Source organism: Sturnira hondurensis, unplaced genomic scaffold (genome assembly GCF_014824575.4).
Source record: "Sturnira hondurensis isolate 20B ecotype Veracruz unplaced genomic scaffold, ASM1482457v3 Scaffold0005220, whole genome shotgun sequence".
Taxonomy (NCBI): Eukaryota; Metazoa; Chordata; class Mammalia; order Chiroptera; family Phyllostomidae; genus Sturnira; species Sturnira hondurensis.
In genome coordinates this window covers 9,328,859-9,351,244 of record NW_028077851.1, presented here as the reverse complement: position 1 = coordinate 9,351,244, position 22,386 = coordinate 9,328,859, and the positions used below count along the sequence as shown (strand labels likewise).

At 40.7% G+C, this 22,386-nt stretch overlaps 1 protein-coding gene across 1 annotated transcript; it reads left to right on the top strand.

Moving 5' to 3' along the window:
* Window positions 1–2,155: 2,155 nt before the first annotated feature.
* On the top strand, window positions 2,156–16,819 carry CLTRN (collectrin, amino acid transport regulator; the record flags this gene model as incomplete). Its single annotated transcript, XM_037046364.1, has 3 exons — window positions 2,156–2,319; window positions 7,032–7,226; window positions 16,012–16,819. Coding segments are annotated over 3 exons (516 nt in total), but the record flags the coding sequence as incomplete, so codon positions are not given.
* Between the last annotated feature and the right edge of the window lie 5,567 nt (window positions 16,820–22,386).

The following is a 22,386-nucleotide window of genomic DNA, read 5'->3' as shown; positions in this document are numbered from 1 at the left end:
TCTGGGGCTCGGCACACCTGCCAGCCTGGGCTGTGGGAGGTGGCCTGGTGTGGGTGTGACTCACGCAGGGCTAGGGCAGGGCTCTCCAGGGCACAAGAACCATGGGTTGGAGCCTCAGGACCTTGGCTAACAGGACACAGTGGTGACCTCAGGCTGAGGCTGTGACTGTGTGGCCTGGGCTGGTGGCATCCTTGCATCAGGGTGGGTGGCAGACAGGGAAGCTCAGGGAGGGTGGTAGCAGCATCCTCCCCTGGATGCTGTTGCTCCAGGAGCAGAGGCCCAGGCCTGGGCCCAAGGGAAACAATCACCCCTTTCTCTAGATGTCTTGAAGGCAGTTGGCTGGCACCCTGGACTCTGCCTCATTCTTTTGATGTCCTTGGTCTCCAACCAGAGTGGTCTGAACTCCTTTTGCCTTTCTTGGGTTGAATGCGAGCCTTCAGCACGGTCTCCTTGTTGTAGGAGTCAGGTGTTCTTGGGTGGGTGACATGTTTAGAAGCTCCCTCTGCTCTTTGATGGTCAGTGGACTCTGGGTGCATGGGGGGTGGTAGGCATTCCAAAGCCACTGCTTCATGATACTCTTCTGATGGCGTGGAAATTGCAGCCCCACAGGAGTCTGACCTACTGGCCAGAGGAGAAAGGGCCTCCAAGCTTTGGGCATCACCTCCCTCCAGACTCTGGCTTAGTCCCAGCTGGGAAATATGGTGGGAGGGGCTTGGGTCTGGACCCAGGGGTTCTGGTGGCCACACAGGAGACTGGGCACTGTTCCTGCTGCCTGGACTGTGGGAAAGGGAGCGCTGGGGCAGTGGGCATGGTGCAGCATGGCATTGACCTTGCTTTGGTACCTGCTCAGGGAGCTGCCCATGATGATGGTGCTGTGGTGTTGGGGGTCTTCCAGGGGCGATTCAACTCTCAGATGTTCCTGCTGTTTGGAGATTCGAAGCAGGCAGGGCTAGGCTGATCCTTGGAATGGGAGTGCAGTACAAGGGTAGCACCTGGGGTGATGGCATATGGGCATCGTCAGTTCACCGGGTCCTACACATGCCAAGCCACTCCTCCCCTTTCTCCCTGTTCCAACTCCAGTGAGCACTGGAAACCCAAAGAATCCAGGGGAACCTCCAGCTTCCCATTGCTGGCCCCAGGTGCTTGGCTCTGTGCAGGGGGCCTAAGAGGCCTTGACTCCTGTACTTGACATTTAAAGAGAGAAAATATAATCATTACTACCAGGTTATGAGAAGTACAGAAAATTGACAGAAGAGCATTTTCTTTCGTTGTTGCAAAAATGAACACAATGCACTTGAATGCTATTTTTAGGAAAAACAACACATTTATATTCACTAGTAAAGGGGTTTCTTGTTTCATCTGTATGGTTGCTAATGTCACTGTTTGCAATTTTGCTCTTCAGGAAGTGGTGAAATTCATTCAGGATTCTATCAGTGGTGAAATTCATTCAGGATTTTATCACTTAGCACTAACATTGTTGATTTAATGCAGCGTCTTCTATAGTTTTCAGCCTTCAATAAGTTCCTGCACTCATATATAGATTGTCTCCATTCTAAACAGTAATGCCATTTCTGTGTCATTTGTACTGGTAATCCATGTATATGCATAGAGGGAGGTACATTTTCAAATTTTCAGTTGGAAAGTAGGTAACTGCAAAAACAATGCCCAAAGGCTATGGTAAGTTGATTGTAGCCCTTCAGTTTGAGGGTCTGTTATTGGTCTAGGCCCAATACTGGAGTGGGATAGGGACAGAAATAGTGGCCATCAGAGCAAATATTGGATCAACAGTGGGTAATGGATTTATCTGGGTCAGAGCACCTTCTGTGGTTCGGAGAAGCCAAGTGTAGGGGAGGCGGGGGAGCTGTGAGCTAACAGGTGATGATGAATGAGGTCCCTAAAGCTGTCTAAGTGTTTCTTCTTGACTATATTTTTGGGGGGAGATTCCTTATTTCAGGAATGGTTCTCAAGTATATGATTTTGAAGCAAAGGAAATTTCCTCTATAAATTTATTCTTAATAAGGCCTTTCTTCGTAATGGTAAAGGTGATTTTTTATTTATAGCTAAGACGTCTCTTACAATAATGCCGTCTCTTACAATAATACCAATAATGCCATTATTGTCTCTTACAGTAATGCCAGATGGGAGGGTCTGATGAAATTTGGCATTGTGTGCTTACAGTGTTTTCTTTCTTTCCATCATCTGCAGCATTTCCCAGGTCCTAGTCTGCAATGTCACCCAGCGGGTGTCATTCTGGTTCGTGGTTACAGATCCTTCAAAAAATTACACGCTTCCTGCTGACGAGATACAGTTCGCGGTAAGGTAAGCACTGTCAGATATGCCTTCCAGCACTGAGTCTACTTGGATTAATTCAACCCTCTTCACAGGCTATGAAAAGTCTTAGAGAATTTTCTCTCTGCTTCACGATATTTACTTATTAAGATGTCAAAACCTTAATTTTGTCTCTTTGTACTGCAGATTAGTGTAGATCAAGTGGGTCTCACCTAGGGGTAATTTTGCCCCATAGGAGATATTTGGCAATGTTTACAGATATTTTTGTTGTCACAGTTGGGGGGTGGTGGCAAGGCAGGTTGCCACCAGCATCTAGTGGGCAGAAATTAGGGGTGCTGCTGAATATCCTACTATGCCCAGGATGGCACCTCACAACACAGTTATTCAAGCCCAATGTCAGTCGTGTTCTGGTTGAGCGATGCTGTTTAAATATTGACCAAGAATGTTTACTGCTGTCTTCTAGCAAGGACACCTTGTCCACCACTATTGTTTGATGGTTCATCAAGTGGATTCTGGGGCCCAAATGCTTGGGTTTTTAATTCTGGTTTTGCCTCTTGCTAATTATTTGAATATAGACAAATTACTTCACCTCTTTTGCTTTCCTCTTATCATATATAAGATGAGAATAATTTTGGTACCCCTCTCTCAGAGTTGTTGAGAAGATTAAATATAACATGTATTGAGGGACAAGTCATACCTCTGACTTTTATTTAAAAGCCATAATATGCAGATTTGGGGGGTCTTTAAGGACCTTCCTTAGTCAGTGTACAGTCTTTACCTTTAAAAGATACCTTTTAATTTTATTTTTTCAATTACATTTTACATTCAGTATTGTTTTGTTTAAGTGTCAGGTGTACGGCATAGTGGTTAGACAGTTATACACTTTATCAAGTGTTCTCCCTGTATTTCAAGTACCCACGTGGTACCATACATAATTACTACATTATTTTGCACCATATTCCCTCTGCTGCACTTTACATCCCCATGACTACTTTGTGACTACCAATTTGTAAAAAATACCTTTTAAAAAATGGTAAAATCATGATTCATACAAATGAAAAATAAATGCTATCAAAGATGTTATGTCATTTATTAATGACAAAACTACTTAATTGACATTAAAACTAATTCAAAGGAGACTTCAAGGAGCCATGCATACATAGAAATTGAGGAATAGTGATGTTCATTTATAAAAAGATATACCGGTCCGTGCATCAGGTAGTCACCGATCATGTTCCACCAGACACAACTCACTTGATTTTCTCTGGACAGGAAGTATTTACATTATGTTAGTTTTATATACAACTTACAGATTTGCAAAGAAACTCAAACAGAATAAATGGTAAAAATTTTCCAGAAAGGTACACTTTCCAGACCCTCGATATTTTTTACCCATTTCAAGATTTATACAGTTTTTGCCCCGACTGGTGTGGCTCAGATGGTTGGGCATCATTCTGTGAAGTGAAAGGTCACAGGTTCGGTTCTGGTCAGGGTACAGGCTTGGGTTGTGGATTTGGTCCCTGGTTGGGGGCATAGGAGAGGCACTTCATTGATGTTTCTCTCTCTCATCGATGTTTCTGTCCCCGTCTTTCCTTTCCCCTTCCTTACCCTCTTCCTGAAAATAAATAAATGAAATCTAAAAAGACAGATTTACTCAGTTTTTCCTGACAGTTCCCCCTCTTCCTCTCCTTGTGATCATAACAAACTTTCAAAAGTAAGATGTATTCTTCACTTCAGAGAAGCAGAAGGATTCCGTTTGTTGTTATTTCAATTACTGTTCACTTTATGTGCCAAAATTTCAAATCCCACACATGATTGATATTGGGCAAAGGTGTACTGGAAAAAACAAACTGTTTCCAGAAAAAGAAAAAAATGAAACAAAGGAACTCTTTACAGAAGATTTATAAGTTAACTGAAATGCATGTTATTCTCTTTACCAAGGAGAAGTATCTAGTGGAAGAACTCATTTGCTTTCTGTAAAATATTAACAGTGAAGATAATGAGTATAGAATCAAATGACAAAGGTTGTGTGTCAACAATCGTCTGTCCCCCTTGCTGAAGCAGTCATTGTTGATCTGTATCAGTGGGAAATGATTTAATCTGCTTTAACAAGCAGGTTCGAACTACGTATTTCTTGCCTTTTTTGCTACTGAGAATACTGTTAAGACCCACCACTTAGGTAGTAAGAATCAGGAATATTGTATTTCATGTGCAAAGGAATTTTATTCAAGCCTCATGATTTGGGAGAGCCACAAGGAAAATGAAGGCACTGTGGTTAAACCAGGCTTCAGTTCATGTGAGGAGGAAGAGCGAGTGTTTGGGGTGAAAGTTGATGTAGATGAATATATGCACAAGATGTCTGTTTCAAAGGTCCTAGCAGGAGAAGCTATGTAGGGAATGAGGATGGCTAATAGAATGGGAATTCGTGTCAGGGAATGGATAGGGCTTGTCAGGACTGTATGAAAACAAAGGAAGCAATACCAAGAGGAAAGGATAGTGTGAAAGAAGGAGGTAAGAGGAATTTCAACGCTGAAGTATCTGCATGGTGGGCAAACTAATGCCAGTTCCACCAGATATTTGCATAATAACACTTTTTGGTTCACAAGGCATCTTCTTATGCATCTGTGGCATTTAATACCAATAGCAGTCATTTTTGAGCCATTATTCTTATTCCTGGTTTAAGGAAATAGAGGAAATTGAGGAAGGTTAATTGATTTGCTAAGGTCCCCATGCTAGAAATGTAAAGAATGCGGACTTGAACCCAGGCACACTGCCACCACGGACAGTGATTTTTTTCTGTCTCTACTAGAGTGAGGTGAGGGAGTGACTGACCAGTTCTAAGATGTCTGTTTTAGCTGTGTTGTGAGGACCTACCGCTATTCAAAGCCAGTGTTGGCTGAAAGACATTCTTGTTGCTTGGGGATTTCGGTGGTAGACTGAGGTTTAGTCTGTGCTAACCTAGAACTTCTAATTAGCCCAAGAGGCGATGGAATAGCAAGATGTTAACCAACCACATGGATAGAATGAGAATGCAGAGCAGCTGTTCCTTTTCCTCTGTGTTAGATCTTAGTACTGGGGTTCATTATTTTGTCGAAAGGTTTGTGTTCCCAGATTATCAGTATTAGGCTATAAAAAAAGAAAACATTCTATAATTTGGTAAAAATTACATTGAAATTATGCCCTGCTGTAGATTTTCTGGTTGTGATTTTCCTTTATATTTGTGAATAATCATGCCTCAGCATAGGTTTTTATTTGCTAAAAGAGGTCTTTCCTGCTGTCTTGGTGTGGATCTGCAGAGAGTCTCAAGCCATTACTATTAAGTTCAATATCCGTGCTGTTCAATGTAGCAGTCACCAGCCATGTGTGGCTATTAAGCACTTGAGATGTAGTCCAAGATTAGATATTCTCTAAGTGTAAAGTACACACTGAATTTCAAAGATGTGGTGCAAAATAAAATGTGAGCCAACTCAATATTGATTATATGTTGACATTATATTTTCTTAGATATAGTGAGCAAAATATATTATTAAAATTAATTTTACCTATTTCCTCTTTAAAATCAGCTAGCTCCTAGAAAATTTTCAGTAACACATGAGACTCACATTATATTTCCATTTCAGGGGTGCTCTAGAGGTACATGCTGTCAGCTTGTCTAGTGTGAATTCAGTAAAGGACATACAACATCTCCAAGGAATCTTCTCAGTCAGTTTTCAAATTCCCTTTAGAAACTCACTTTTTTTGTTTTCAGTCAAATAAATCTTTGCTACCAACCCTTCCCTAACTGCTACCACCACCAAAAATGCAGATTTTCCCCTGGAAAAGTAGCACATTTACCTTTATGTTTTCTAGACTGAAAGATTCTAGAAATCCACCATTTACTTTAGGCATATTGGAGCTGCTTGCAGTTTCCTGAGCAGATCGTACTCTACCATGTGTCGTTCCTGTGCTCACCCGCGCACTTTGGTGTAGAGAACTCCTTCGTAATCCTGAAAACACAGCTGCGAAGGTGCCTTCGCAGGAAAGCAGGCCTGACTTCTCACCATGATGTACTTAGCCCTCTGCTGTGCTCCCCCACTGTGCCCACATTTGCCTCTTTGCTAGAACATTTTGCATTGGACTATGAGTGTGGAGGGGCTGATCTGTCCTCCTTCTAGATTGCAAGGTCCTTAGTATTTTTGTTTCACTTTGTCTCTACAGCACCTAGCACAGTATCTCGTACTTAGTTTCCCACAAATGTTTGTTGAATTTGTTGAATTGACAGGAAGAAGATTCAACTGATGGAGTTGCAGCTGCTTCTGTAGTCACGTTTTCTTTTCTCTTCCTGGTTTCATTTTCTTCTCATGTTCCTCACTCACGTTTTAACATATCATTTTATCTTTTGGGGCTGTCTTATTTATGTAAATCACCTTAAGTAGAGTTCTGTCATTTTAATCTAGATGCTACTTATCAGGAATAAAACATGGTGGGCCGAGATCGAAGTTCAGGACTTCGGCTTACTGCTACCACGTTTGCAACCGCGGAGGGCAGTAGTGCGGGGAGAAGCCCCTCTGGTAGCAGGCCGCACAGCGCCCTGTGAAAGGCGACCACAGCGTGTGTGCGCTCATCCGGCTCGCTAGTCACCCTGAAGTCTCTTTCTATGGGGATGCTCTGTTTATAGAGTGATAATCATGGAGAGATAGGTCTATAGCTTCCATTTCTAATTTTTTTCTGTCTTGTTTGTTTTTATTTTCATTGTATTTTAGAATGAATAGGAACCGGATCAACAATGCCTTCTCTTTGAACGACCAGACTCTGGAATTTTTAAAAATTCCTTCCACTCTTGCACCACCCACTGACCCATCTGTGCCCATCTGGATTATTATATTTGGTGTGATATTTTCTATTGTCATAGTTGCAATCACACTTTTGGTTTTATCAGGAATCTGGCAACGTAGAAGGTAAGGTATTGAAAGGGAATGGTTTAAAGACTGTTTTCCTATTTGTTCATGACTCGGAAAAATAAGGAGAGCATTTGCCTCTAACTGAAGATAATGCCTTGTATGTGAAACTTTGCAAAAAATTGGTGATTTTCAAAGTATCACTTATGCTCTTGTTTTTAGAGACTTTTAGGAGTCCAATGTCCCTTACTTAATTTTGGCTCTTTGTATTACTATCATTCTCTCTGTTCAACACTATATGAATGTCACAAGTCCAGGGTCAGTTTTAATGTCTGTGCTATGATTTTGTAGTCTGGATATACAGAGCTAAGCAGACATTTGGATAAGCAGAGTTAATCTTTCATAGTCATCTGCCTCCAAATGCCAGCAGTTCCATAATTCTTTCCATGCCTCCCCACCGTGGGCTGCTGCTTTTTGGCGCACTACCTGCAGATGCCGTCTTGTTCCAGATACTTTGTTTGCTGTTTCCTACTGATACTTCTCCTGGTGGTGGACACTCATCCCTCCAGTGCTCATGATCTTATATAGAACCGTGTTCCTCAAAGTGGCTTTTCAATTAACTCCCTGCATCACACTCACCTTCAGCACTTGTTTAAAATGTAGGTTCCTTGGCTCTATCACAGACCCACTAAATTAGAATCTGCAAATGGGATTCACTTCAATGAATATTTAGGGTATTCTAATTCACTTAGTTTGAGAGCTTCCAATTTAGTGACTTACACATAGATTCTTTTACCTGTATTCTGAGGCATTTGCAAACTTGGCTGTCTAAACAATATTACTTCAAGAGAGAGTTTCAGAGCAGTGGGAGACTCACTAAGGTAGTGGAGCAGGGAGAGGAGAGACAGGATTTCTCAGCACGATAAAAGGAGAAAATTTTGTTTACAAGTACCTTTGGTCCAGAGGGTAAGTGGAAGGAGGCCTCAGCTCTTTACTGCGCACTTCGATGCTTCTACACCTTCCCTTCTGCGAACGAGAAAGGGGAGTTCTGGTAAGTGGGACATGCATTGTTTTCAAGAGTCGATGTCCAGATGGGACATGTGAGATATGTTTGGCCAAGTATGTGTTCAACTAAATGTTTCTCCTGAGCTTTAGTACTACTTTTCAGATATTTCACCTTAGTTACTAACAGAAGGCAATCATTTTAAATCTTGGGCTTTGTAATTTTTTCACAAATGGTAAATGAAATGCTGTGGAATACATGTAACCTGTGTCTAGTCCCTGAATTTTTGTATTGTCTATTCTATTACAGTTATCCCAAATTTTTTCCCTTTTGCCCCCTTCCACCCAGCTGACTCCTCCAGCCTACAGTCAATCCCCTCTCCATTGTCCATGTCCATGGGTCATTCATATTCTTTGATTAGGCCCATCCCCTTCCTTCTATCACTCCATCCTTCCCCCTCCCTTCTGGCCACTGTCAGTTTGTTCCATGTTTCCATGTCTCTGGTTCTATTTTGTTTGTTAGTTTATTTTGTTCATTAGGTTCCTCTTACAAGTGAGGTCATATGGTATTTGTTTTTTACCACCTGGTTTGTTTCACTTAGCATAATACTCTCCACTTCCAACCATGCTGTTACAAAAGGTAGGAGTTCCTTCTTTTTTTCTGTGATGTAGTACTCCATAGTGTAGATGTACCACAGTTTTTTGATCCACTCATTTACTGGTGGGCACTTGGACTGTTTCCAATACTTGGCTATTGTGAATAGCGCCACTATGAACATAGGGGTGTATAAATTCTTGTGAATTGGTGTTTCAGGATTCTTAGGGTATGTTCCCAGCAGTGGAATCCCTGAGTTATAAGGCAGTTCCATTTTTATTTTTTTGAGGAAATTCCATGCTGTTTTCCACAGTGGCTACACTAGTCTGCATTCCCACCAATAGTGTACTGGGATTCCCTTTCCTCCACAACCTCACCAGCACTTATTGTTTGTTGATTTATTAATGACAGCCATTCTCACTGGTGTGAGGTGATATCTCATTGTGGTTTTAATTTACATCTCTGTAATGATTAGTGATGATGAGCATTTTTTCATGTCTCTGAGCTCTCTGTGTGTTCTCCTTGGAGAAGTACCTATTCAGGTCCTTTGCTCATTTTTTTAATTTGGTTCTTTGTCTTCTTGGTGTTGAGTTGTATGATTTCTTCAGATAATTTGGAGATTAAGCCTTTGTCCAATGTGTCATTGGCAAATATGCTCTCTCATACAGTTGGTTCCCTTTTCATTTTGATGATATAGAAAGGTGGGAAGGGAGGGAAAAAGAGAGGGAAGAAACACTGATGTGTGGCAGAAACATTGATTGGTTGCCTCTTGTGTGTCACTAACTGGGGACCTGGCTGCAACCCAGGCATGTGCCCTGACTGGGAATTGAACCAGTGACCTTTGGTTTGTGGGATGACACCCAATCTATTGAACTACACCAGTCAGGGCTAGTCCCCAAATTAAACTCAAAGATTAAGACCAAGTTGTGCTTGCTTGATTTTCTTGAGCTTTATATGACCTGTAATGCAGAAAGACATGGTACAAGTTGCTTTTTTTATAATGTTAAGAAATATTCTCTTGTAATATTTGAATACCTACATTTAATATTTCAAAGCATTTTTCTTTAAAAAAGAAAATATTATAAATTAGAGGGTTTACAAATCATATAAATTAGAGGGTTTTTAAAATATTTTTTAAAAAATAAAAAAATTTTAAAGCCCTGGCTGGCGTAGCTCAGTGGATTGAGCGCGGGCCTGTGAACCAGACGATCGCAGTTCGATTCCCAGTCAGGGCACATGCCTGGGTTGCGGGCCAGTTCCCAGTAGGGGACACACCAGAGGCAGCCATACATTGATATTTCTCTCTCTCTTTCCTTCCTTTCCCCTCTAAAGATAAATAAAATCTAGAAAAAAAATTTTAAAAATAAAAAATTTTTAATGCTCTATCTTATAAATTAGAGGGTTTTAAAAATATTTTTATTGTTGTTCAAGTACACTTATCTCCATTTGTTTTGTATTAATCCTAAAATGCTATAATTCTGTGGTTTCTATTGATTGCAACCTTTGCGAATTGATTTCATCTCCTTGTTTCCCAATTTTCTCACCAGTACGACACAGTGTAGGAGTTAGAAAAATGGACTCTGGAGGTAGACTGTCTTGATTCCAAGTCTTCATCACTTAATTCTGCTCTTATATAAAATCCATGAACTGTATGGCTATCAGGAAGGACAGGCAGTGAGTCGGGAAAAACCAAGCTCAGAAGAATCTGCTCCATGGTGCTGTAGTCAAGTTGGTTAATTTTTTTCCCTCTGTGCACAGATAACTACGCTAGAGCGACAGCAGGTATACTGGAAATAATTAACTTGGTGGGATAAAAAGAGTTAAGAGAGTAAAGTGCTTAGGCCGGTGCCTGGCACACAGTGAGTGCTCACTAAGTGTTAGCTGTTACTATTATTTTATTATCCTGCCATTCCCTGGCCTTTCAGCTGGTTTGTACTAGGGTCAGCTATCTGTTTCCTTCTGAGCAGATTCTGCAGTAAGATCATAGTTGGGTGTGTAGCATCCTAATCTGTTGCCTGGGAAAAGGGAGGCTGTTGTCACAGCTTTGCCTTCACAAGTTCATTTCATGTTCAAACTAGGAAAACAGATGGGACAAATTCTTTTGTGAACCTGGAGAGCATCAGTAATTTAGTAAATATAGTCAGGACAGTTATGACAACCTTCTGAAGATAAATCGATTCGCTGTGTTTTGGGTTCGATACAATCTGTGGTGGGTTTCTCTTGTACAAAGTATTACTTGCAAGTGAGGAAAGGGTGCAGTTTGATGTGGGGAGAGTCCTGATGATTGTGATAATAGACCTTTCTGATCATGGAAAAGATAGGATTTGCCCCCGGAGCCTTTAGTCTTGAGAGAGACAAGATGAACTGCACGTCCTTCACATTGATGTTTGTTCTAGATTGATGTCTAGCCCCAGCCCAGAAGGAGATGTTTGAGTTGCCTGCTAGGCCTGATGATGATGATGATGATGATGATGATGATGATGATACCATGTGTGTTTCAATAGAAACAGCACTGGATCAATACTCTTGGTTTTGGATTCCAGTCCCAGGCCCTGGCATTTAGTAGCTGAGTGACCTTGAGTACGTCACATAAAGAAAATGAGAATAATATTTTTCATCTAGCTCCCTAATTGTTGTAGAAATATTAGAACTAATAAGTGTTTTGTTTTTCCTTTGCTGTTCTTAAATGTACGTACTCAATAGGAATCAAATATATATTTATTTTTTGAAGTTTTTATTTATTTATCTTTAGAGGGGGGAGAGAAGGAGAGAGGGAGAGAAATATCAGTGTATGGTTGCCTCTCGTACAGCCCCTGCTGGGAACTGGCCTGCAATCCACGCATGTGCCCTGACTGAGAATTGAACTGCGAACCTTTGGTTCGCAGGCCTGCACTCAATCCACTAAGCTACACCAGCCAGGGCCAAATATGTATTTTGAGTGAAGTCTGAGAGACCAAATAGACTTCTAGGTCCACTCCTCCCACCAACCTTGTTCCATTCTGAAAGACAAGCTATTGAACATATTTGAGTCTGAGCTCAAACTCATGAGCTAAAACCCATGCAATGGGAATTACATGAGGCGATGTGTGCAAAGTGCTGCTTTCTGCCATGTAATACATATTAATTATTATTATTGCTATCACATGGCACATATGGTTAGAAAGTACTGTTAAAGTATCATTATTAAAAACCAGACGGGCTTGATTCCAAAGCCCACCAATCTCACCATGCTGCAGAACCCACTGAAATCTCTCCAGCAACACTGTTTTCCCCAGGAATCATCCATGTTGATCAGGAGGACAGTCACAGTTCTCCAATAATTGACTCTGTTTCAAAATCATATTTGTCTGTTCTTTGTTGTTTATCTGGCTGTTCTTGGGCCTCGGCTCTTCAGCCCTGTCTTGTTGACCAGAGACAGAAATACTCTTTCTGCTTTAGCTGCCACTTCTTTATCTTGAGCAAACCCTATTCTCTAACACCCCCTGGTTCCGAGAGCCACTGGATACTTCTTTTGTCCCCTGTTTTGTCCCTGTTCCCTCTGGATCCGTGAAAGGTATTCGCTCTCAGGACTCCTAGGAGCTAGTTGCAGGTATTTAGTCATTTTTAAAAATCCTCTTCCTGAACTACCTGACCTTGCAGCAATAGCGGAAGTCGTTAACACTCGATTTTATTTTTCAGGAAAAGGAATTCATATTTTTAGCAGAAAATCAAATCAGGATGATTCAGAAAGATTAGTTTTATTAGTCTTAGTAAACACAGTGCACAGGCAGTGATTTGGTTTATTTCACTACACACTATGAAATGTGACAAAGTGCTGTGTTACCACTGTAAGATAACCGTTGAGCTGTTTATGGTGTCAGCGAGCATGTTACGGACACTGCAGTTTGTGAAGCCCAGCAATGCTAAGACTCCATACAACCGACTCTGAGGTCACAAAGAACAGTATGCGACTAATTTGCCACAGACACAGCCCAGTTGGCTAAATTTCCACAGCGATTTCATTCAGAGGCTTTTTGGTTGAGAAATCCTTCTTCTAAAGAAGAGAAAGCTGTCCTCATCTGTTTGCATCTGCCTTTTTAATTCTTCCCCATTCCTCTGTGGTGCCTGAGGGATTATTCCCCCTTTGTGCTTGGGGAGGGGGAGGCAAGATTCCTTGAGATGGTCCACCTGGGTTCAGCTCTGCAATTTTTCTTCTAACTCCATAACAACATTTCTTAAAGTGAAGAAACTGATAAATAAATACTGACAACCATTATTTCTAAGACTGTCACATTGCCACCTACTTCAGACAGCTCTATCCACTAAGATTTTTGTGATAGGGCTTTTATACTTACGTACAGAAATTTCAGGGTAAAATTGGACTATTTAAAAATCTGTTTATTGTTATGGAGATTATTATTCACTCCAAGCCCAATGAGGAGTGATTTAGGGGGAAGTTGAATGAGCTAGGTGGTTTTTGATGATAGTGTATAAATATACCTTTGTTCCCAGGGCTTCATCCCTACTGAAACACCACTCCTCTCTTTTATGAGCCATAAAAAAATAGGTGGGAGGGAGCACGAGTGAAATTTGGAGTTTTTCCTTTTTAATTGAACCCTTTCTTTTCACTTTAGGACATGGATTGTCTCTCTTCCAGCACACAGTAGGCACTTAAAACATTGTTATTGAATGAATGTTGGATACTATGAATGAAGTGGTGTTACTGATAGTTATAGAATGTCAGTTGCTTTTGCTTCCTGGAGGACATGGAAAGTGACCATAGTCCTGCCCACAGTAGACGGGACCAAAGTATTCTAGTCCTCTGGTAGGTGACTGTACCTGACTGGAGGACCCTCTAATCACATGAAGCTCCATGCCCACCCCATTGTGCACTGATTGCTGATTGATTGCTGGAGCTTGGAACGGCCAATGCTCTGTCTTCACTCTGAGGATAGAAAAACATAGCACCCTGTCCTTTCCTAGGTCTCTGGGACTGTAACCCCCAACTTTCAGCACAGCATTGGGTCTGTAGTGACACATTTGACAATGGCGTATAGAATGGCCAATACTTTCAAGTGATGACAGTAGGATCTACACTGTTGGATGCTACTGTACCTTTCATTATGAACTCCAGCCACTGGAAATTATCTAGTAAAGCTATCAGTGAAGGATGGCAAAATCTATACTAATTCCAAATTCCTAAGGTAGGAAAATCCCTCCATTCATTTGAGAAAATAAGAGATAAAAGAAATATCACGGGCGAGGCGAATGTTTCCTCCCTCCCTCCCTCCCTCCCTCTCTCCCTCCCTCCCTTCCTTCCTTCCTTCCTTCCTTGTGGATCCCATTCAAGATGTCCCTTGGGCTACTGTCTGAGTAACTTTGTTTATCGCATCCATCTATGCATCCACCCATTTATTATCCAGACAGTCAGTGATTGATATACGTTCATTGATCCACCCATCCATGTATCTAACTAGCTAGTCAGCCACCCATGTGCCTGTCTGTCCATCCAATTCTATGCCTAGTCTGTGCTGAGCCCAGATCAGCTGTTTTACAGAATCTCTTTAAATTTGGGTTTTGATATTTCTGATTATTTCCTCCTGAGAGATTCAGGTTAAAAAATTTGGAGATGAGGTGGGGCAGGAACATAGAACTAAATATATATATATATATATATATATATAATTTTAGTGTGTCACATCTGGAGTCACTTGTTCAATTTGTCATGTCAGGTGGATTTTTTTGTTGGTGATGTTCACCAAATTCCTCCCTTGACAAAAATACAAATATCTCTTTATAATTAGTACATTGCTTGTGGGGGTGATACATTAAGACCATGAAAATATCCTGTTCCCTAACCATGTCTTACTCTATCATTTATTAGACATTGATGTGCCTCGTAGGAATCAGTTATTATTGTAGTGGCAATTTTCTGTTCCTGTTATTCATTCTATATCAGCTGACATTCTTTCATGTACATGAGCTCCCTCTTTTTTCTCTCTTCTTCCACCATATTCTTTACAGCACACTAAAGTGGACTTCCATATAGGACTAATAGGAAACTCTACCTCAGTCACCATTGGGGCATCTTCATTATCTCCTCCCCTGTCAGAGACTCACAAAGGTTCTAAGGGATTTCCATAGTAGTGGGAGTCCTTCCTGGTCACAGCAATGCCCACCATCCCAGCCACGTGATCCATTCAGGCCTACCTCTTTGCAGTTTCCTTAGATTCCTGGGACAATAGAATCTTTGGTGAGTCTGGGAGCCTTATGCTTAACATCATGCCTCCGTGGGGCCCCAGCACCTAGGTTGCGGTAAGCCTCAGGGAAAGTCTTCCTCCCTGTGGTTGCCTAGAGGTACTCTTTTTTTTTTTTGGTCCCCTAACTCTATGATATCAAGCGTAATTGGCTCACCTGTTTTGGTCTTTCACGAGACAGGAAGAACCTTTGAGTTAAAGGCTATGGCTTTCCACACTCCAAGGAAATGTTAAGGGTCTGGTTACCACTTGGGTTGGGGTAGCAGGGTCTACGAAGGGTCTGAGAAAGAGAAATTCAAAATTTATCCTGTCATGTAGGGGTTTTTTGGAATGACCTGGAATTATAGCCATGAGTGGTAATCAGCAGAATGTGTTCTGAGTTTCAAAAACTCAGCTTACAAATGAACACAATTGTTTTGTAATGAGTAGAGCCAAGCAGTGCTACCTACAATTTATAATGGTCACTTCCTTTCTACAAAGTAATGTGAGTTTGCTTCTTGATATCCCATTTCAATTTGGTTTTCACTCCACATTTGCAGGCCACTCATTTGTCAAGTCCTGTGAGAGGGATCTATTACTTTTTTTAAATCAATTTTTGTGAAGTCCTCCTAGAGCTAAACTTTTTAACTTGCCAGTTTACTGTACATTTTCCTCACATTCCTTCATGCAATTTTTGTGTGTGAATGTATATGTATATATGTGTGTACACAAACATTCATTCATGTGAATGTATATATGCATTCATTCATGTACATGTTCATATATATTTATTTTAGTATTCCAAGTAAGACCACTCACTTTGATCCATACGTGTTGATCAACCATGCAGTCTTCTCATCTTGACCACACCAGCATCTTTCCACCACACCAGCTCTTTATGATCTTTGAAGCTTATTTAAAAATACATAGGCATCAATTTTTTGATCATTCTAAGGTTTCTGCTCTTGCTGTTTGTGCAAAAGACCATGCTTTCTCCTCCTAGATCCCAACCATTCTTTTTGTGTGCATTCAGGAAGAACAAAGGACCACCTGAAGTGGATGATGCTGAAGATAAGTGTGAAAACACCATCACAATTGAAAATGGCATCTCCAGTGACTCCCTGGACATGAAGGGATGGCACATTAATGACACCTTTATGACAGAGGATGAGCGGCTTACCCCTCTTTGAGGGGCTGCAGTTTTGCTTCCCAAGAAACTCAGTACTTGTTTTGGTGCCACTGTTGAATGCCACAAATCATCAAGGGCAGATTACATATTTTTTCACCATTCTTCTTTTGTAACAAATTTTGAACATACACAAAAGTGAAAGGCAATCAGTTATACCCATGAAGACCACTGGAGTCGTAAACTGTTGAGCACACCCAGTATTCTAAAACATTTCCCTGACAGCACAGTGTGTAAGTGTAGTCATTTGGTGTTTGTAATTATTGATTTAAAGATCCATCAGTATTTAAGCATTTCCAAAAAGAATGTCAGGCAACAATATATATTTCACACTCTGAAGACCTAAGGACAAACATTTTTCCAGTGGCAAATGCCTATAATATGGTGTAGAAATCATTGAAAATGGATCCTTTTGGAATATTGTTTATATCACTCTGTATATGACTAATTAAGCAGGGATAAAAGTAGTTATTGTAAATGGGATGGATAAAAATGGGAGTGTTGATAAACAAGGTGGAATTTGATCCTATAATTATACCAACAGTTGCTTATGTATTTTCTGTCAGTCTCTAATAGGGAAGCTCTATTTGTTATTTCTGCCATTTGTAAAAGTATAATCTATGCTAGTTTAATAAAGTGCTAATTGTCTCTTTTTGATTATGTGACTGATTGTGGTCTGAGGTTTATTTCCACACTGTACAACATCATAAGCCTAATTTTTATTAGTTGTATTTAATCTGTTCTACAGCCCTAAAAATGAATTATTTTTGTTGTGTATCTGCTTGAAGATACCTCGGTTTTCCTTTCAGATAGGCCATATGTCATTCTAATAATAATTATACATTTATCAATAGAAAGAAAATGTGTTACTCAGTCTCCTACTGGAATTGCCCACAGTTGACACTACAGCAATAGTCTCTAGCTGACTTCATTGCCTCTGGAATTGCTTCCTGGATATCAACTCTAAGATGAATAGTTGCGTGCAGGTTTATTGAGGACTGCTCTCGGAAGTATGCCTGTAAGAAGTGAGGAAAGCAAGCGTGGCACACAGGGTTTATGGTGTCTGCTGTCTTCTGATTATACCTTCGTGCAATCTGTACTTCCTGAGTGGGGATGGTACCTGTGACTCACTCCTAATGAAAATGTGGCAAAGGTGATGAGCCATTACTCCTACAATTATTTTATATTATGTCTGAGTCTGTCTTGCTAGCAGACTTTTTCTGGAGACTCTTCTTGCTGGCTTAAGTGGCCATGTTGGGAAAGCCCACATGAAAGAACCTGTGAGCAGCCTCTAGGAATTGCTGGTGGCCTCTTTGCACTGAAGGCAGCCTCCAATCAATCAACAGCAAGAAGGTGGGGTCCTCAGTCCTACAGACACCTGGAAGTGGATTCTATCAACAACTAGAGTAAGCTTGGAAATGGAGTTTTCCATGGTCAAGTTCCCCGATGAGAACGCAGTCTGGCCAACACTTTGGTTGCAGCCTGATGAAGAGGCCCCAGTTAAGTTGTACCCAGACTGCTGGCCTGTGGACACTGAGATGATAAATGTGTGTTTTTTAAGCTAGTAGGTTTGTAGTAACGTGTTATGCAGCCATGGGAAACTAATAAAGTAGGATTAGGCAGAGGAAGAAATGACCAGCAACATGGTTACATCAGAGGCCCCAGCAGACACTTCAGGGAATTTAGGAGCTAAGGCTGTCCCTGGCTGAGATAAGATAGCTGAGCCTTTTTGTCTCACTTGCCAGTCATGGCTGTGGGTGCTGTCTGGGAGAGGGTCTGCCCTCAGGAAAGAGTTCCCTGTGGCTGGGGGCAATTCCCATGGAGGGACTCATCTGTGAGCCTCCAAAACAAATATTTCTAGAAGCAGGGTGTGGGCACATGGGCCCTGAAGAAGGGGCCTGGTGGACTCCCAGAATATCCACCACACCCTCTCCAGTCCATTGGCTGCAGTGTGCTTGAATGCATATCCAAACTGTAAACTTTTTAAAAAAATACATTTTATTGATTATACCATTACAGTTGTTCTATTCCCCCCTTCATTCCACTCCACCCACATACTCCCTCCCCCACCATTCTCCCCCCCTTAGTTTATAACCACGTGTCTCAAGTTCTTTAGATTCTATATTTCCCCTACTATTCTTGCCATCCCCCCTACCTATTTTCTACTGTCTATGCTATTTTCTGTACCTTCTCCCCCCTTCTCCTCTTCCCGCTCCCCTGTTGCTAACCCTCCATGTGTTCTTCATTTCTATGGTTCCACTCCTGATCTAGCTGTCCTCTTAGTTTGCTTTTGTTTTAGGTGTGGTTGTTAATAGCTGTGAGTTTGCTGTCCTTTCACTGTTCATATTTTTCATCTTCTTTTTCTTTAGCATTTCATAGAATAAGGGCTTGGTGATGATGAACTCCTTGAACTTGACCTTATCTGAGAAGCACTTTATCTGTCCTTCCATTCTGAATGAAAGCTTTGCTGGATAAAGCAATCTTGGCTGTAGGTCTTTGGATTTCATGACTTGGAATACTTCTTTCCAGCCCCTTCTTGCCTGGAAGGTCTCTTTTGAGAAATCCGCTGACAGTCTGATGGGTACTCCTTTGTAGGTGACTGTCCCCTTATCCCTTGCTGCTTCTAGGATTCTCTCCTTCATTTTAGTCTTGGCTAATGTAATTATGATGTGCCTTGGTGTGTTCCTTCTTGGGTCCAACTTCTTTGGCAGTCTCTGAGCTTCCTGGATTTCCTGGAAGTCTATTTGCTTTGCCAGACTGGGGAAGTTCTCCTTTATTATTTGTTCAAATACGTTTTCCACTCGTGGCTGTTTCTTTCCCCCTTCTGGTACCCCTATAATTCGGATGTTGGAACGTTTAAAGATGTCCTGGAGGTTCCTAAGCCTCTCCTCATTTTTTTGAATTCTCATTTCTTCATTCCTTTCTGGTTGGATGTTTTGTTCTTCCTTCTGGTCCATTCCATTGATTTGAGTCCCAGTTTCCTTTCCATCACTATTGGTTTCCTGTGCATCTCCCTTCATTTCAATTAGTTTAGCCTTCATATGTTCCTCTAATTTGTGACTATAATCAACCAATTCTATGAGCATCCTGATAAACAGTGTCTTGAACTGTCCTTCTGAGAGGCTGGCAATCTCTTGGTCGCTTAGAGTTATTGGCTCTGGGACTTTGAGTTCTTCTTGCGCCATCTTTTGGGCTGTTTGTGCCTATTACGTAGCAGAATTGGAGCCCGTCCCAGTTGAACAGTTCGTTGTTGTCGGACTTCCATATAATTCAATTTTCTGTTCTTTGGCTATGTTTTTGTTCTCCAAACCTTTGTTGTATTCAAACTTGGTTTTGGGAGAAGGCACAGTGTTTCCAACTATGCTTCCATCTTGGCAGAAGTCCCCAAACTGTAAACTTAAACCTGTTGGTTCCTAACACAGAAGCTTTTATTTTTATTTATTTTTAAATTAAATTTATTGGGGGGTAACACTAGTTGATAATGATATAACTTTCAGTTGCACAACTTTATAATATGGCACTTGTAGTCTCTAGTGTGTGCTCACTAAATAGCTTTAGGATAAAGCTAGACTTCTTAACACAGGGCCAAATGTGGTTTGACCCTTACTTGCCTCTCTAATTCCATCTCTCCCCCCTTCTCTCCTTTCTGTCTCTTTGCCTTTATTTCACTAACCATAATAGTTCCCTCACTTCTAGGCCTTTGAACAAGCTGTTCTCTCTCCCTAGAACACTCTCAGCCACTCTTCCAGCTTATCTGTAGGTTCTCTCTCACTTAAACATCTTGCCTTTCTGGAGGTCTTTGCTGGACCTCCTGGCTATATGCTCCTAGAATACTCAGATCCTTATGCTCACTTTATTGTGCTATAATTATATTTAAATGTGTTTTATGGAAGAAGGAGACCACAAACCAAGAGTGCTCTAGGGCCCATAAAAATCCTAATATAGCCTTGTCTCTCTAAACATTTTCATAACCCAGTTCAGTTTTCTCCCACCTCTAACCAGATAGAATTGACCACTGCTTTGGAACCTTGCCATATCTAATCAACTTTTAAATTACAATTATTATAATATTTATTTGTTTACATATCTATCTTCACCCTGAGTATAAATATTCTTAGAGGCAGTCTTCAAGTCACCTAACATAGTGCATTGTCTTCCTCTTTTCTTCCCTTCCTTTCTCCCTTCCTTTTTTTCTTTTATCCTACAACGGTAAGCACAATCAAACACAATCCCTGCACTCATAGAGCTAAAAGTCTACATAGAGTTCAAGAAATGTGTGCTAATAGACAAACACACAAGATAGTAGTTGTTGCAAGCTCATAGTCTTATCCCTTCTGAGAGCAAAGCCTGCCCCTCTCTCTGTATGTGGAGAAGTTTGAATTTGTGAGTGCAAGATTTTTGACTTAAACACCATTGGGAACTGTGTGCTCTTTAATATTATTAGAGATTCCTTATTTTTAGGAGAAGAATGAGATTTGATTTCTCAGTTGGCAATACATGATTTACTAAACAACCATTTTCTATGTTACATTCTGTTGAATTGTATAGTTCAGAATGGGGTGGTAGCCTTGCTTATCAAATTGAGGAAACATCATCTGAGCTCAGTCAGTGTACTAGCAAGCATAATCTAAGAGATATCATTCTTGGTGGAGAGAGAAAAGTGTACATATTATAGTTGTTTGTAGTCCTCCAAAGGACCACAGTACATAAACAGGATCAAAGTATAGCTATGGCATTAAAATTTTATGGCCGAGTTCTTAGGAAAATATGTCTAAAAAGTCTCAATAATGGGAAAAATGGTTGAGAAACACTGATTATAGATAGGCTTCTTATTTTTAAGACATAGATAAACCATTTTTGTTTACTAGATAATTTTCTTCACTCTCTTTTTATTCTGATGCCAAGGGGGATTTATTCCAGCTGCAAAGGTCTATTCCACTAAATATACTAGTCAGGGAAGTCTTCTATGTTAGGAGAGATGTGCTGTAAAGCTGACAGTGCATGTAACAGCAAAATGGAGCTTATGTCTCCTGCCTACTGCCTTTGACAAACACTCTGGGTAATTAGAGAGCAGTCAATCATCAACTACACCTTCCATTTTTAATTTAATGATCCTGAAATGTTTCCCGAGGGAACACATTGCAAAGTGATGTGTTCTGGAAATAAAATGTTGTAAAGCAATTGGAAATACAGCTGTCATTCAAGTCTCCAAGTCCTTAGCAAAAGCTACAGTGAAAGTAGAAAGATGGAAGTGACTGAAAACCAAGTCACTACAGAAAAAATTAGCTGGGATGGTGATATCTGGACTTGTTTCACAGAAGTAAGTGCAAAACTGTTGTGGGGGTGTAGTTTTACCTTTCATGTTTTCACAAGGACTAACCAATAGAAAATGTCACTATATAAAAAAATGCAGTGAGTTCTTGAATTTAGAATGATACATAGTCAGATTTCAAATGTGAATATCACCAAGTGAAATATGCACCTTTATTGTTCCTGGATAAGGAACAAGGAATAGGAGAGAACACAAGAACCAAAAAAAAGTAAGAAATTTCTTAGAGTCCCAATCTCCAGTCCTTATTTGGAATTCCTGGGACCCCTTAACATAGTATTTTATTTCCCACTTTACATCTTGTTTTCCTTCATAGATGTATCACATATCTAGTTGCTTTAATTACATAAGCAAATGTATAGAAGTTTCTTTCTTTCCTACTATTCTTTTTTTGCCCTTTCCTTCCTTTGTTTCTGCCTCAAGAATTTATTGAATGTCCACTCTATGTAAGATATCATCATGTTAGGTTCAGGAAACGAATGGAGAAAGAATGTCCTAGGAGGGACCCATTCATTACTTATGGCAAAATTAAGTTTATTACTAAGAATACCACTCTCCTTTAGGGGATTTTGGCACCCTGCATCCCCCCTCCTTTGACACACAGTCCCTTCTTGAATTTTCTGTGATATGGAGAAGTTGAAAGAGGAAGAATAAAAAGGTGAAAAATTGAGTGATTTTGTGTAAAGCATAATTTAGTTCTCAGTAGTGAAAGAGAAGATAATTGCATCTTGTGCATAATGAAGGCAATGGAGAAAATACTTGGGCTTAATTATTCTCTCTGAAGACCACCAGGAGGTTGCTATCCAGAGAAGCCTTGAAGAGAGAAAAGGTGTGCAAGTGGGCATTGTTTGTTAAATGGTTAGTTGCTCCATATAGTGGTAGAGAGCACCAGG